This window comes from Astatotilapia calliptera, chromosome 8 (assembly GCF_964374335.1).
Source record: "Astatotilapia calliptera chromosome 8, fAstCal68.1, whole genome shotgun sequence".
Classification (NCBI taxonomy): domain Eukaryota; kingdom Metazoa; phylum Chordata; class Actinopteri; order Cichliformes; family Cichlidae; genus Astatotilapia; species Astatotilapia calliptera.
Window position 1 is genome coordinate 30,227,486 of NC_137429.1, and position 12,733 is coordinate 30,240,218.

A 12,733-nucleotide genomic window follows, 5' to 3' on the forward strand; every position below is an offset into this window, starting at 1 on the left:
TTTGGGCCAAAGGCGGAACAATTCACGGCTGAGACAAGAGTACTTAGAGTTTCTCTCTCTAAACTGAATTTATATGGAGAGCCATAAACTTTTTCTCAAAGTAATCTGGTAATTTACTGTACATAACATTAATGCAATTATCTTAACTTAGTCACAAATGTTACCCAACAGGTAGACAAATATAGTCTTGAACCAGGTAAGGTGGTGTGCAGTAAAGCTGAATTCAAACCTTGTGGTGTGCATCCGTAGGAGGGACCGCTTTGCTTTTAAACGGGGTTAATGCTTTCTGTAATTCTTCTGTGTTCTGTGGTTTCATTTCTTCTAGGCATTCATGTTGTATCCCTCACACACATATGAACTCAAGTGAGATCCCATTCATAAGCCACAGGGTTTGCTATGATGTGGACCACCCTCTGGAGCTATGACAGCTTCAACTCTTCTATGAAAAGAGTCGAGACTGTGTTTATGGGAATTTCTAATCATTTTTCCAGAAGCGCATTTCTGAGGTCAGACAGTGACGGTGGAGACGACGGCCTTCATGCCAAAGGTCTATTAGGTTGTCCGGGTCAGTCAAGTTCTTCCATACTAAACTTGATCATCCATGTCTCTATGGATGTTTTGTGTGCAGTCATGTTGGAAAAGGCCTAACACAACCTTATAAAAACAGTACCTTTGCATCATGACTGAAACTGGCACCACTGACTAACAAAGGGCCGTGAGGTCGGTTTCAGTTAGTCTTCAAGAAACTGAAGTACAGCTCCTTTTAGAAACTGGCCTGCTTTTAGATTTGGTGTCAGAGCTCTCTGGGAGCAGTTTTTGAAAAGCTTCTCTTTTAACCACTTCTCTTCGGTTGCAGTAACATCCTCCAGCTTATCTGAGAGACACCAAAAACCTTGCTGTTAGGCTCAGTTCTCTCTTCACCATGACAGACTGGTGCTCTGTGTCCACTGACCTAATTTTATCAATTTAAACGTTCTGTCATTGCTGGATGTCGTCACTAAGAGTGTTTGCATCTATGTTACTGTGTCTCTGGGACATCATATTTAACATTTCCATTATTTCAGCCTCTTCTTTGGACTGCAGACTATTATTTAATTCTCTAGTCAGACTTTCTCCTTATTTCTTGTCTTAAAGGTGCAACATAGTCAACACTCTCTGTGCTTCACCTGGAGGAAAACATGTTTCCTTATATAGAGAAAAGGGTGGTGTAATATGCAGATTATATGGAGCTTCAAAACGATTGTTGGCTGTGAATTATCTCGACTTACTAACATACACAGGGTATACAAACACGACTGGTACACATGTTTGTCTGCTCTTCTGTATGCCAAAGTATTATAGAGCAGTGATGTCAAAGTCGTTTACATTGTGGGCCACATACAGCCCACTTTAGTGTAAAGATTTAATTCAGTTTAAGGAAAATATGCTGCTGTAGTAAATGCAGGAAATCTGTCAACACAAATAAATAAATATAAAATTTCAGAAAACGTTCTGGTAGTTCACTCCCCATTAAAAGTCCTTCACCCCCTATAACGGTAAAACAAACTAGAAGCTTCTGTGGCAGATAGGAATGTTTCCATTTTTACACTATGTTAGACCATTGCTGTTGTTTAGTTTTTATTTAATGATGTGATATGTAATACATGCAATGGTGGAGGTCTTTATCAACAGGAAATGTTGTAAAATTCACTTAAAATGTCTCTGCCGGGCCGATTCTGGGCCCCAGGCCTTGTGTTTGACACACCTGTTCTAGTCAAATGTGCGGACACCTGTCTGCAGCCCTTTATTTTAAGCCTATATAGTAAATAAATATATGAGTTGTAAAAGCATCCTCCTGGTCTCAGGCGTTGCTTCATAATGTTGGTCCATGTTTATTATTAAATGCTTTCTGCTTCAGTGTTGCCCTTAAGCTTTATAATTATTACTAGTTTGAATTTCCATCACCCCCAACTAGTCACAGCAGATGGCTGCACCTCCTCGAGCCTGGTTCTGCTGGAGGTTCTTCCCATGCTTGCTCACAGGAGGTCGTTCGATTGTTGGGGTTTTCTCTCTGTTGTTGTAGTTTCTTTATCTTATGATATAAAGCACCTCGAGGTGACTGTTGTTGTCATTTGATTCAAATCAGTTTTATATAAATAAAATTGACCTGAGTTGCATTGAATGTTTGGTTCCAGATGGATGTTTGAGTACCTGCCTGTGTGTTATTAGATTTGTAGATTTGTCAACAGAAGATTTAAATTTCACTTCACCAACTATGCACCCAGGAGGGAGACTTCAAAGAAGTTTAAGAGGACAGAAGGTGTTGGATCTGTGTCCATGTTTGCAGTAGACTAGAATTAAGCTTCACTCTGGTTTCGTTGAGTTTTGGGCTCCTCTCTCTATGTCATGATTATTCGAGCACAGACTGCTAGTTTTGTATTTCCCAGTGTTTTTGTTTTTCTCTTGAGGTTATTCTTTCTTTTCCCTGACTTCCCTTTTTGACATTTTTTGTGACTTTGTGGTCTCTGCAGTTCGTAGGTATCTTCTGAGTCATTTTCTGTTTTACTTTGACAGTCGTCTCTTGTGTCTTGCTTTGAATTTTGCTTCCCCCAGTGATAGTTTCGATTCTCTACACATGTGCTGCGTTCTCCCATTCTGAATTCAGCCTGGATCCACTTCAGAACTAAAACCTACATAACATACCTGTTAGACAGCTGTTAACTCAAAATGTTTATTATTTTTATTATTATTGTTGTTGTTTTACCAGGTTGTTATTTTTATCACTTGTGCATTTAGTCTATAGGTCTTTACCAGGTAGATGAACTGCAAATTTGGACATTTCCTTGATGGTTAGATTTTTCAGTCCTGGAAATTCTCACTGAAAAAAACAAATATATAAAAAATATCCTGTAATTGTTATTAGAGGAGATCTGATCTTTTTGTCCTTCTTCTGCTTATAGCTGCTTCAACTAGGGGCTGTGGTAGCAGCATCATCTGCCTTCATCTCTACCTCACTCTAGTGCAAGCATGCACGCCCTCCTTCACTACATCCATGAACCTTTTCAGTGACCATTCTCTTTGCTTCCTGACCGGCAGCATTTAAACTCCCCACTCCTGCCCATCGTTGTCCCATTGCCTCTAAACAGACAGAGGTGGGAGGTGGCCTTTCTCTAAATTTATTTAGCAGAACAAAATGCAAATGTGTTCTGTTGATGAATGCATTTTACACAAAGATCAATTTAGACTTAAAAAACGAGTGCAGATCTGCAGAGCAATCTCTGCATAAACACTAGGGCTGCAACGATTCATCATGTATCCTGAAAAACTCGATTATAAAAAATCCCACATTTTTTTGCTGTGATGCTTCCTTTTTACACACGGCTCTGTAGTGCCGAGTGTTCACCACGTAAATTCGAGAATTTCTCTCACATTTGCAACTGACAACAGACTTGCAATAGAAACACAACTATGAATAAAAAGCATTAAGCTCATGTGGCCACAAGTTTTTTCAAAGAAAAGAGGTGGAGCTGTTACCGCGATGATCACATCATGTAAAGTGAAAGAAAACGTATTTCTATTCAATTTTTATTTATACAGCACCAAATCACAACAACAGTCGCCTCAAGGCACTTTATATTGTACAGTAGACCCTACAATAATACAGAGAAAAACCCAACAATCATGTGACCCCCTATGAGCAGCACTTTGGCGACAGTGGGAAGGAAAAATTCCCTTTTAACAGGAAGAAACCTCCAGCAGAACCAGGCTCAGGGAGGGGCGGGGCCATCTGCTGCGATCTACTGTAAAGACCTGCATTTTTTTCCTGTTTTGAATATTTATTATTCTCATTAATAATAATTTGTCATCTGATTTCTCAATCGAAAAATTAATAGAACACTCAATAGTTACTAAATGTATCGATAGTTGCAGCCCTAGGAAACACACAGTGAGGATCACCTCCAATTTTGCTGTACATGGATAATAATAAAACTATTCTATTCTACTCTTTTATCACTTTAGAATTTCTTTTTTTAAATTTATCAAATGCCAGACAGTCATAAAGCACATAGGTACAGGTAGAAATGATAGTCTCTTCTTTTTCGTTTTTATAACATTCAATAAACATAAATAACATAGATGGCATGAATACCCCCCCACTCCCTCCCAATAATTTGAAGGTAAATATGTTACAGAAAGATGGATTAACCCATGCCTATTCAACTACGAAGTTAGTTGGGCCAGATTTTCAAACCGAGGAATTTATCTGGGCCAGATATTTTTTTTGAAGCCAGTAAGCAGCAGATCATGATCAATTTCAAACCCACACAACTGTACTGAAAAACAAGTTGTTTTTTTTATTCCTTTCCCCCTATAAATCTGGTGGTGACCTCTCACAAATGCACACCAAAAGGTCCATTTAAAAAAAAGGGAGCTATAACTAAACCATTTTTTGCACATTTGAAATAATAATAATAATAATAACAAAAAAAACATTTTGATAATTCCCTTTCAAATTAAAATAAATATTTCGCTGACCACTCACTTTTCCTGCCATGGATGGAGCCCCATCGTTCACAAGTATACAGACACGCTTCATATCCAGACCATTTTCCTCAAAAAGAGCTGAAATCTTCTCAAACATTATTTCGCCAGCTGTTTGTCCCTCTAACGGTAGTAAACCGAGCAATTTCCCATCCAAAAAACGGACATATACGCACAACTGTGCATTATCAGTTCTGTCTGTGATCTCCTGCTATAGACATTACATCAGTTTTCTTCAGGTCATCTAACAGCATTTCAAACTCGTCTGACGCCAGAACTTCAACTCTACGAATATTTGAACTGTCCTACAGGGGTACGTTTTTAATAGCAGATGTCACACTCACTTTTCACTGCATCCACCACGGCCAGCATGCAGTATTTCATTGTTTCAGAATCTGTGAAAGGCCTTTTCTTCTTCGCCAAGAAGCAAACACGAAGGGAAGCTGCTGCAGCTCTCTCTTGGGCTGTACAGGACCCTCACCATGGTAGTACAACTCCGGTTGTAAGATTATTAAACTCGGTAAAATGAATAAGTATTTGTCAGTCCAGGCAGGGTTAAACCGACAGTTTTCATTGTCAATTTTGCGCTTTTGGAGTGAGAGAGACATGCTGTTGTCGCATCATATATTACGATGATTGTTTAATATGTTTACATCACGGTGCATTGTGGGTTAAATATTGCTAGGCTACTAGGAGTGTTGCATTCACAGTCTACACTACGCTGTAGGAATTTTTAATTTTTTTAAAATTAATTAATGAATTCATTTTTTGCGTTTTCTCTGTGTTTCTGCCAGGACCACAGGCAGGGCCACTCGCAGGTTGCTTCTGGGCCGCATTTGGCCTGCGGGCCGCCATTTGAATAGGCTTGGATTAACCCATACAAAAAAAGAGAAAAAAACCAAAAACCCCCCAAAACAAACAAAAACCAAAGAAAAAAGCAAAAGAAAAAATCAACAATAAAGTGCTAGCGCTCATCCTTGTAGATTAATATTAACATTAATCAACATTAGTTAATATTGCTATTAATGACTACTTGCTCCTCGGTTGAAGTAAATTAATAATGCTGGAGTATCTTAAACGAAGTCTTATGAGGTGGAGTAGCCCCTGAGCCCCTGCTGGCAATAGCAGGAGAATTTGTGCACGGTCATATGGTGGACTACAAAGAGATTTCTCGCGCTGGTAACTTTTCTAAGTATTTAAGTAACGGTTTCCAGTAAGTAAAAAATCTATCTGACGAGCCTCTGACTTAGACTTAGACTTAGTTCCTCCTACGCCGAGCGGCGCATCGGGCAGCTAGTGATCTCCATCGATGTTGGTCAGCAGCGACTGCTTCAGCTTCGTCCCAGGCAATGTCGACAGTTCTCAGATCGTCCATAAATGTTCGACGCCATGTGGTCTTTGGTCGGCCTTGCTTTCGCTTGCCAGTGCGTGGACGCCATGTCATGGCAATCTTAGCTGGGCGATGAGGGGGTAGGCGTAAAATATGTCCCGCAAAGCGAAAGCGCCTTTCTGCAACAACATCGGCTAATGGGCGGGTGCCTGCTCTTCGTAGGACCTCCTCATTTGTTATTCGGTCCCGGTAGGAAATTCTCAGGATTCGCCGCAAGCCATGTTGTTGAAGCACGTTCAGGTGTTGAATAATTGCACTTGTTGAGCGCCAGGTTTCACTAGCGTAAAGTGCAGTAGGGAAGACGATAGAGTTCAGTAGTCTGATCTTGACCCTTACATTCAGGGAGGTCGAGTTCCAAATAGGTTGGAGACGTCACAGGACACCAACTGCCTTCCCTATTCTGGCGTCGACATCCCGATCAGAGACCCCGTCATTCGAGATGATGCTGCCAAGATATGTAAAATTCTCTACCTCTTCAGCACGTTGTTGGTTGATCATGACAGGAATGCGGGCATGTGCATAGTCAACTCGGAGTTGGTTTTTTTGGCGCTGATTCTTAATCCAACTTTCGTTGCCTCCCTCTGCAGGGCCGCGGTCAACTTTTGGAGGTCTTCCTGAATCGAGCCCAGCAGGGCGATGTCATCTGAGGGAGAATTTTATCTTCTCCAGTTTTTGAAGTCCTAGGATGTCATGTAACCAGACTTTGATTAATGATGGCTGAGATGATTTACACAACAAATTCTTTAAGGGCAACAAGAGAAGCAAAGGCAATAAGGTTATTTTGGATAGCTGTGATACGAAGGTTATTTGGTGGTTTGCCAAAAATAGCAATATGTGGAGTCGGAGTTAAATTTATACCTCATATATCTGAAATTGTTTTGAAGAATTGATGCCAAAATTCAGACACACACTGTGGAACCATCCTTTCACCTACACGATGGCGTACAAAGATCCTGTGTGATGTACCAAAGATTTCAAATTTTGATTCATCAGTCCATAAAACCTTCTTGATGCATTCTCAATCATCCAGGAAAACAAATCTCCAAAAGTTGATTCTTTTCATCTGGACGTAGCGTTTTGTGGGAGAAACGTTTCGTCATCATCCAGGTGACGTCTTCAGTCTCAGCTGAGGAGGGCCTAAGGGTACATCTGTCACCATCTTACAATGCTGTGATTGCAGCCATTCCCCAGCTCTCTGTGAATGGGACTCATGGACATTGATCAGTGGTTGTTGATCAGTGGTCATGAGAATTTGCATAATTATGATTAAGGAACTGACCTCCCAGCCCATTGTTCCATCAGTGGGCTGGTTTCAGTCATTATGCACATGTCCTGTTTATAAGATTGGAACCTGCAGTCAGCTGAGACTGAAGACGTCACCTGGATGATGACGAACGTCCAGATGAACAGAAGCAACTTTTGGAGATCCATAAAACCTTCTTCCAGTCTTCAGTAGTCCATTGGTGGTGTTTCATGGCCCAGACAAGCCTCTTCGTCTTATTTTGACGTCTTAGAGATGGCTTTCTTGGTGCAGCTCGTCCTGTCAAACCTGAAGTTTTCTCTTCACAGCTGAAACTGAGACTTGCTCACTACGACCACTATTAAGCTGTGCTTGAAGCTGTTGTCCCGTGAGCCGCCATCACACAAGCTGTTAACTCTCAGAAACTTGTCCTCTGATTCAGTCGTGTCTTTGGGTCTGCAGACCTCAGTGCGCTCGATGGTGAAGGGAACTGTACTCACTGACACTTTGACTTTCTTTGCAGAAACCACATCACTACCTTTATACCATAAATGGAAAAACTGGGGTGTTCTAAAACATTTGACCGGTTGTGTATCTGAATCAAAAACAGCACGCTGCTAGCCAACCCTGGTTTATATATATGTTAGCCAAAACTTAAAGGAAGAGTGAAACACAGGTGCACACACACACACACCAGATTGCACATGCAAGATACAAAACACACCCAAACCAACACTAAGTGCAGCTAGGCATGCATATATGGACACAAAACTTTGTATTCTCTTTAGATTGGATTTAGCGGACAAGGTAGATGGTCACATATGCTATTCATTAAAAAAACACATAAGGAAGTACATTAAAAAAGGGTGGCTGGTGCTATATATGCTTGATCTCTGTGTGATTTTTTTTCTTTTACCTGCATAAAATTCAGGACCATATACGGCTCCAACCATTGGATTCAGCTTCCAGCCTGCACAGGAGACACACATGCAAGCAAAACCGCACACACAGGATAAACGTTAGCATTGCTGCATGAAGCTGCACCTCTCTGCGGCTATATAACAAACCTTTTCCTTTGAATCACTTTGCTCTTATCTTTTGCAAATGCATCATTAATTAGAAACAGAATCACAACCCTTTAATTGTCATTAAACATCGGATGTTCAACAAAATTAGAAGCAACTCTCTGGTCGCAGCATTTAGAATAAAAAACAATAAAAAACAAATAATTGCTGACAATAAAAACAAATCTAAACAAACCAACTATGCAGATGTGCAACGTTTATACAAATGTGTTGCTCTGAAATATTGCACTCGTCTTGTGTGGTGGTGATGCGAATGTTTATGTGTGTGTCCTAGCCTTTTGTTTACCAAAGACAAATAAGAATGTCTGGCGGGGCAGTCCTGGGATGGTGATGAGGTCAAACATGTGAACAGCAGTACTGCATAGAAGGAACCTGGCTGTAGCACAGGGGGTAGAGCAGGTTGCCTGTTAGGTGGAAAGTTGGTGGTTCAATCCCTGGTACTAACCTCGCGGTGTTCTTTGTATCCACTGGAGTGTGACTTTTAGCTAGAATGCACCTCCATAGAAATAAAAAGTGCTTCGGTGAATGAGGCAAGTTGTATAAAGTGCTTTGAGTGCTAATGCAGACTAGAAAAGCACTATTTAAGAAGCAGTCTATTTACCATTTTTTGCTCCGTTGATATGAACTATTCAGTCTTTTTCCAATCACAGTGAAAGCTTCGTTCGGATTGCAAGCAATAAGTTAAATCCTTTCTGCGAACACTCTGCCAGGACTGAGGTTCTGTTGCCTTCTCCAGGTGGAGGCCTCTCTGCTCTCACACCTGAGTGCTTCATAGCTGAGTGTCTGAGCGGAGGCATCACTCCAGGCCAGAGAGGAGCCAATACCCCAAGTGGAGTTTAAGTATTTTGCATTTCTTTCATGAGGGAGGGAAAAGGGGAGCGGGAGAATGACAGACTGATTGTGCCACACCTGAAGCCACTGCATTGGTCTGTAGTGGAGAAGAGAAAGCTGAGCATGAAAGTGAAGCTGCTGATTTACTGGTCAAGCTACATTCCAACTGCCAACAATGACTACAAGCTGTTCAGCTGCGTGGCAGGCACTGTAGGACCCAATTGCAGGACTCCGAGACAACAGACTAACTTAGAGAGACAGCTTTATTGTTATTTAGAAACTCTAAAAGAAATACAAAATACAATACTCAGAAAAGGAAGAAACTCGGAACCTGGAACTAGAAAAAGGTGGAAACTCTGAGGGAAAACTTGGAGGACACAGGGATACAAGAGGGAGAGCAAAGGAAGACTCAGACAACATGCTGTATACACAGCAGGTAAATGGATAATACAACTGAGAGGCACCATTAATAAAGACCATGAACCGAAGACTGTGGAGCTCAAACATAAAACGAACCAATAGAACAGGAGCACTACAAAAACAACCAAAAATGAGAAAAACCCTAAAACATCCCAAAAACTCAAAAATCTGAGTCAGTGATCCACAGACCATGACAGCTTTGGAAAGTGGCCGAAAAAATTAGATTTCAGATTAAAGTGGAGAAAATTAATTTTCTCTGAAGAGTGGCTGAGCTCTTTCTTAGCAAGAGTGTGATGAGTCAGTCATTTTGGAGGGACTTAAACAGTACAGCTGTTTGGGGATCTGACCAGACAATCTTCCTCGGCACCTCCTAAGTGCCATGTCCTAGTGGGACTACCATAACTCTCGCTGGCTTCGGAATCAGCAGCTTCCCGTTTGAGCTGGAGGAGGTAGTTGGTGAGAGGGAGATGGACTTCCCTGTTTGCTGTCCCTGTGATCCAAACATGGAGTAGAAAATGGATGGATGGATTGTATAGTGAACTTTCTTATCTGGACTGTCATAAACATTATCACTCTGCCTCCAGATGGAAGCATTTTAAGCATTCTTTATATGGTTTAAGGTAATAAACAATCAGTTAACTCGGTAATCCTAACTCTTGGTAAATTTTTCTCTTCTTTATTTTTCTTTATCACAAATGTCATCTTTCTTTCATGTTCTGAATGAAAAAAGAAAAAGTAATTATTGTACACAAAGTTAATTTGCTAAAAAAAAGACATTGAGGGTGACTGACTGTAGCGCAGGAAGTAGATGAGGTTGCTGGTTCAAACCCTGGCTGCCCCCAGCCTGCATGCCAAATATCCTTGAATAAGATAGTAACCCCTCTGATGCATCTGAGTGAACTGTAGACTTTACAAACAGTGGATGGTCCTCTAGAGCAAAGGTGTCAAACTCCAATCTTCGATCAATATTAGTAGGTCATGCATGCTGCAGTAGCAACCCCTAACCCTACTCAAGTAAATTTAAATACATTTAAGTAAATGTTAAGTGTTTGGAAAATGTACTTCTAAAAGTACTTTTATTGCACCATGTTCATTCAGTCATGAGCTGCTGTAACATGGATCAAATGGCTGAACTGTCACCTCAGCATGCAGAGTCTATACAGTCTTGTAAATGACCTACTAATTTAATTAGATGTACTGCTGCAGGGACACATGGAGAAGTTTCAGGACCCCGGCCCTCGAGCACTGGAGTTTGACGCCTGTGATCTAGACAAACACTGTGCAAACCCCACCTCCCTCACCGCCGCCCCAGCATACATGCTGGAGGTGTTCTGCGACACACGGTGATCCAAAGCCACACATATTGATGGTAAATGTGAAGTGGGCTTGATAGTAAAAGACTTTGAGGTGACAGACTGAAGAGACTACCAATAAAGATGTGTGATGTCAGGGCTCACTATGGCTCTGCACAAATAGGACAGAGGTGTGGTGTATCTGTAGAGGTACTAACACGTCTGACCACTCCCCCCCATTATCTGCTTTCTTTTCAGTGCTTTCTCCTTCCATCATCACAAAAGTGTGTGTAAGGGATGGAGGAGAGAAGCATGTACTCTAAAGGCCCTTCTCTCTCTGTTTATGAATGAGTCCTGGCTCTTTTTATTGGCTCTATTCCTTTATCCATTCACTGTGTCATCTATCACAGCATCATGCTGTGTACCACATTCTCCATCTACTTGAAATCGCTCCTCTCAGCTCTGATGGCCCTTTCTCTTTGCTGCTCTTTTCTTTTACCTTTTTACCGTCCATACGTGCTTTAGATTTCAGTTTGCTATTTGTGTTTGGTTTAATGCAAAATGTAATGCCTCTTGACAAATATTGGTTTCATTAATTAAATGTTAATTGGTTTGGCATTAAGGCACAATCTGGTGCATATTTGTATCTTTTAACCTTCATTCCACTCAAGCTTAGTCTATGAAAGGCTAATTGTTTACTTCTCCTCTTAAACAGCTCAAAAAGGTTCTTGTTAAAAACAGTGAAGAAAATGCAGAGAACTCAGGAGAAGAAGACATGAGAGTGGTAAAAACATGAATGGAAACTTTACCGTTTGTGTAAGGGTTAGCCATCTTTTTGTTCGTCATTACTCTGGCGGTGGCATTGTTCACCTGTCAGCAGACAAAAAAAAGGTGTATAATAAGACAGTGTAAGATATACAAAATTAAACATACACAAAAAAGCAAAAACTGAGCTTGCAATTAATAACTGCTAATAAAACCACTCTCCATGCAATGCTGGTATTTTGTCAATTCAACAAGTGAGGGTACATGCACTCAGTCTAATTGAAAGAATCAATCATAACATTCAACATCAGATAAAGAAAAAGAAAAAATACAACAGGGAGAAAAATTTATAAAACAAATTGTTGTTTCAATGTCATATTTTAAAATATTTTGGGGTTATTTATGTTTCAAAATGCAGTTTCCATAATAATGTTAGTGTTCCTGTTTCTCTGATATGCATGCTGCTAATTCCACTGCTTTGTAATACTAAACAACATCTGACTTATATTCCTTCAGAAGGATATAACTCGCGTTAATGAAGAGCGCACTTATGAATACGGAAATTAGTCCCCTGTTCTATCCCCACTAACCTGTCAACTGATCACATGCATCTGATGTGATTTGATTTGATTTGATTTGATTTGATCTGACTGTCTCAACAGTATTAGGCTGCTCCACACAACAAAACCTGTAATTCTGGACAAGTTCAGCCCTGAAAACTGATTCTGAAGAGGAAAATGGATGTTTATGACTCAGGGCTGGCATTATACACATTACACTAATCTGTGGTTGTTAGCTGTTTCATTATGTATCTTCTAGTTCAGAAAAAACTGTAATGACGGGTAACAAGATTAAAGCCTGAATATCACCTGTGATTTATTTTTACCTGGTCCCATTTCTATCTAAGAGCATAACAAGTTGAACTCACCCTCGTACACCCTTCATGAAACTGCCCGAATATCAGTTACAAGTATTTGCGACAAACTGGATGTAAATTGACAGATTTTCCAAGTCAGTATTTTCAAAGTAGAAGAACTTCGCGTTTAGACATTAGTCTTAAATATTTTAAAACTGAAAATTATGAAGCGTGAAAAGACTGCGAAACTTAAACTTGAGGTGCCAAGGATAAGGAACTACCGGAGAATAGTTTTAACAAGGAGCAAAGGACTAGCAGTGGGAAAATACTGTA

General features: G+C 40.5%; 1 protein-coding gene across 5 annotated transcripts in view; it reads right to left on the reverse strand.

Moving 5' to 3' along the window:
* Positions 1–12,733, reverse strand: part of rbfox3a (RNA binding fox-1 homolog 3a) — a 598,584-nt gene that overhangs the window by 38,035 nt on the left and 547,816 nt on the right. For all 5 annotated transcript variants that reach the window (XM_080305712.1, XM_080305714.1, XM_080305711.1 and 2 more), the window contains 2 exons: positions 11,589–11,649; positions 8,068–8,121 (listed from right to left, as the gene is read on the reverse strand). In XM_080305712.1, the coding sequence (XP_080161838.1) occupies positions 8,068–8,121; positions 11,589–11,649 (115 nt within the window). The remainder of the gene's footprint in view (positions 1–8,067; positions 8,122–11,588; positions 11,650–12,733) is intronic.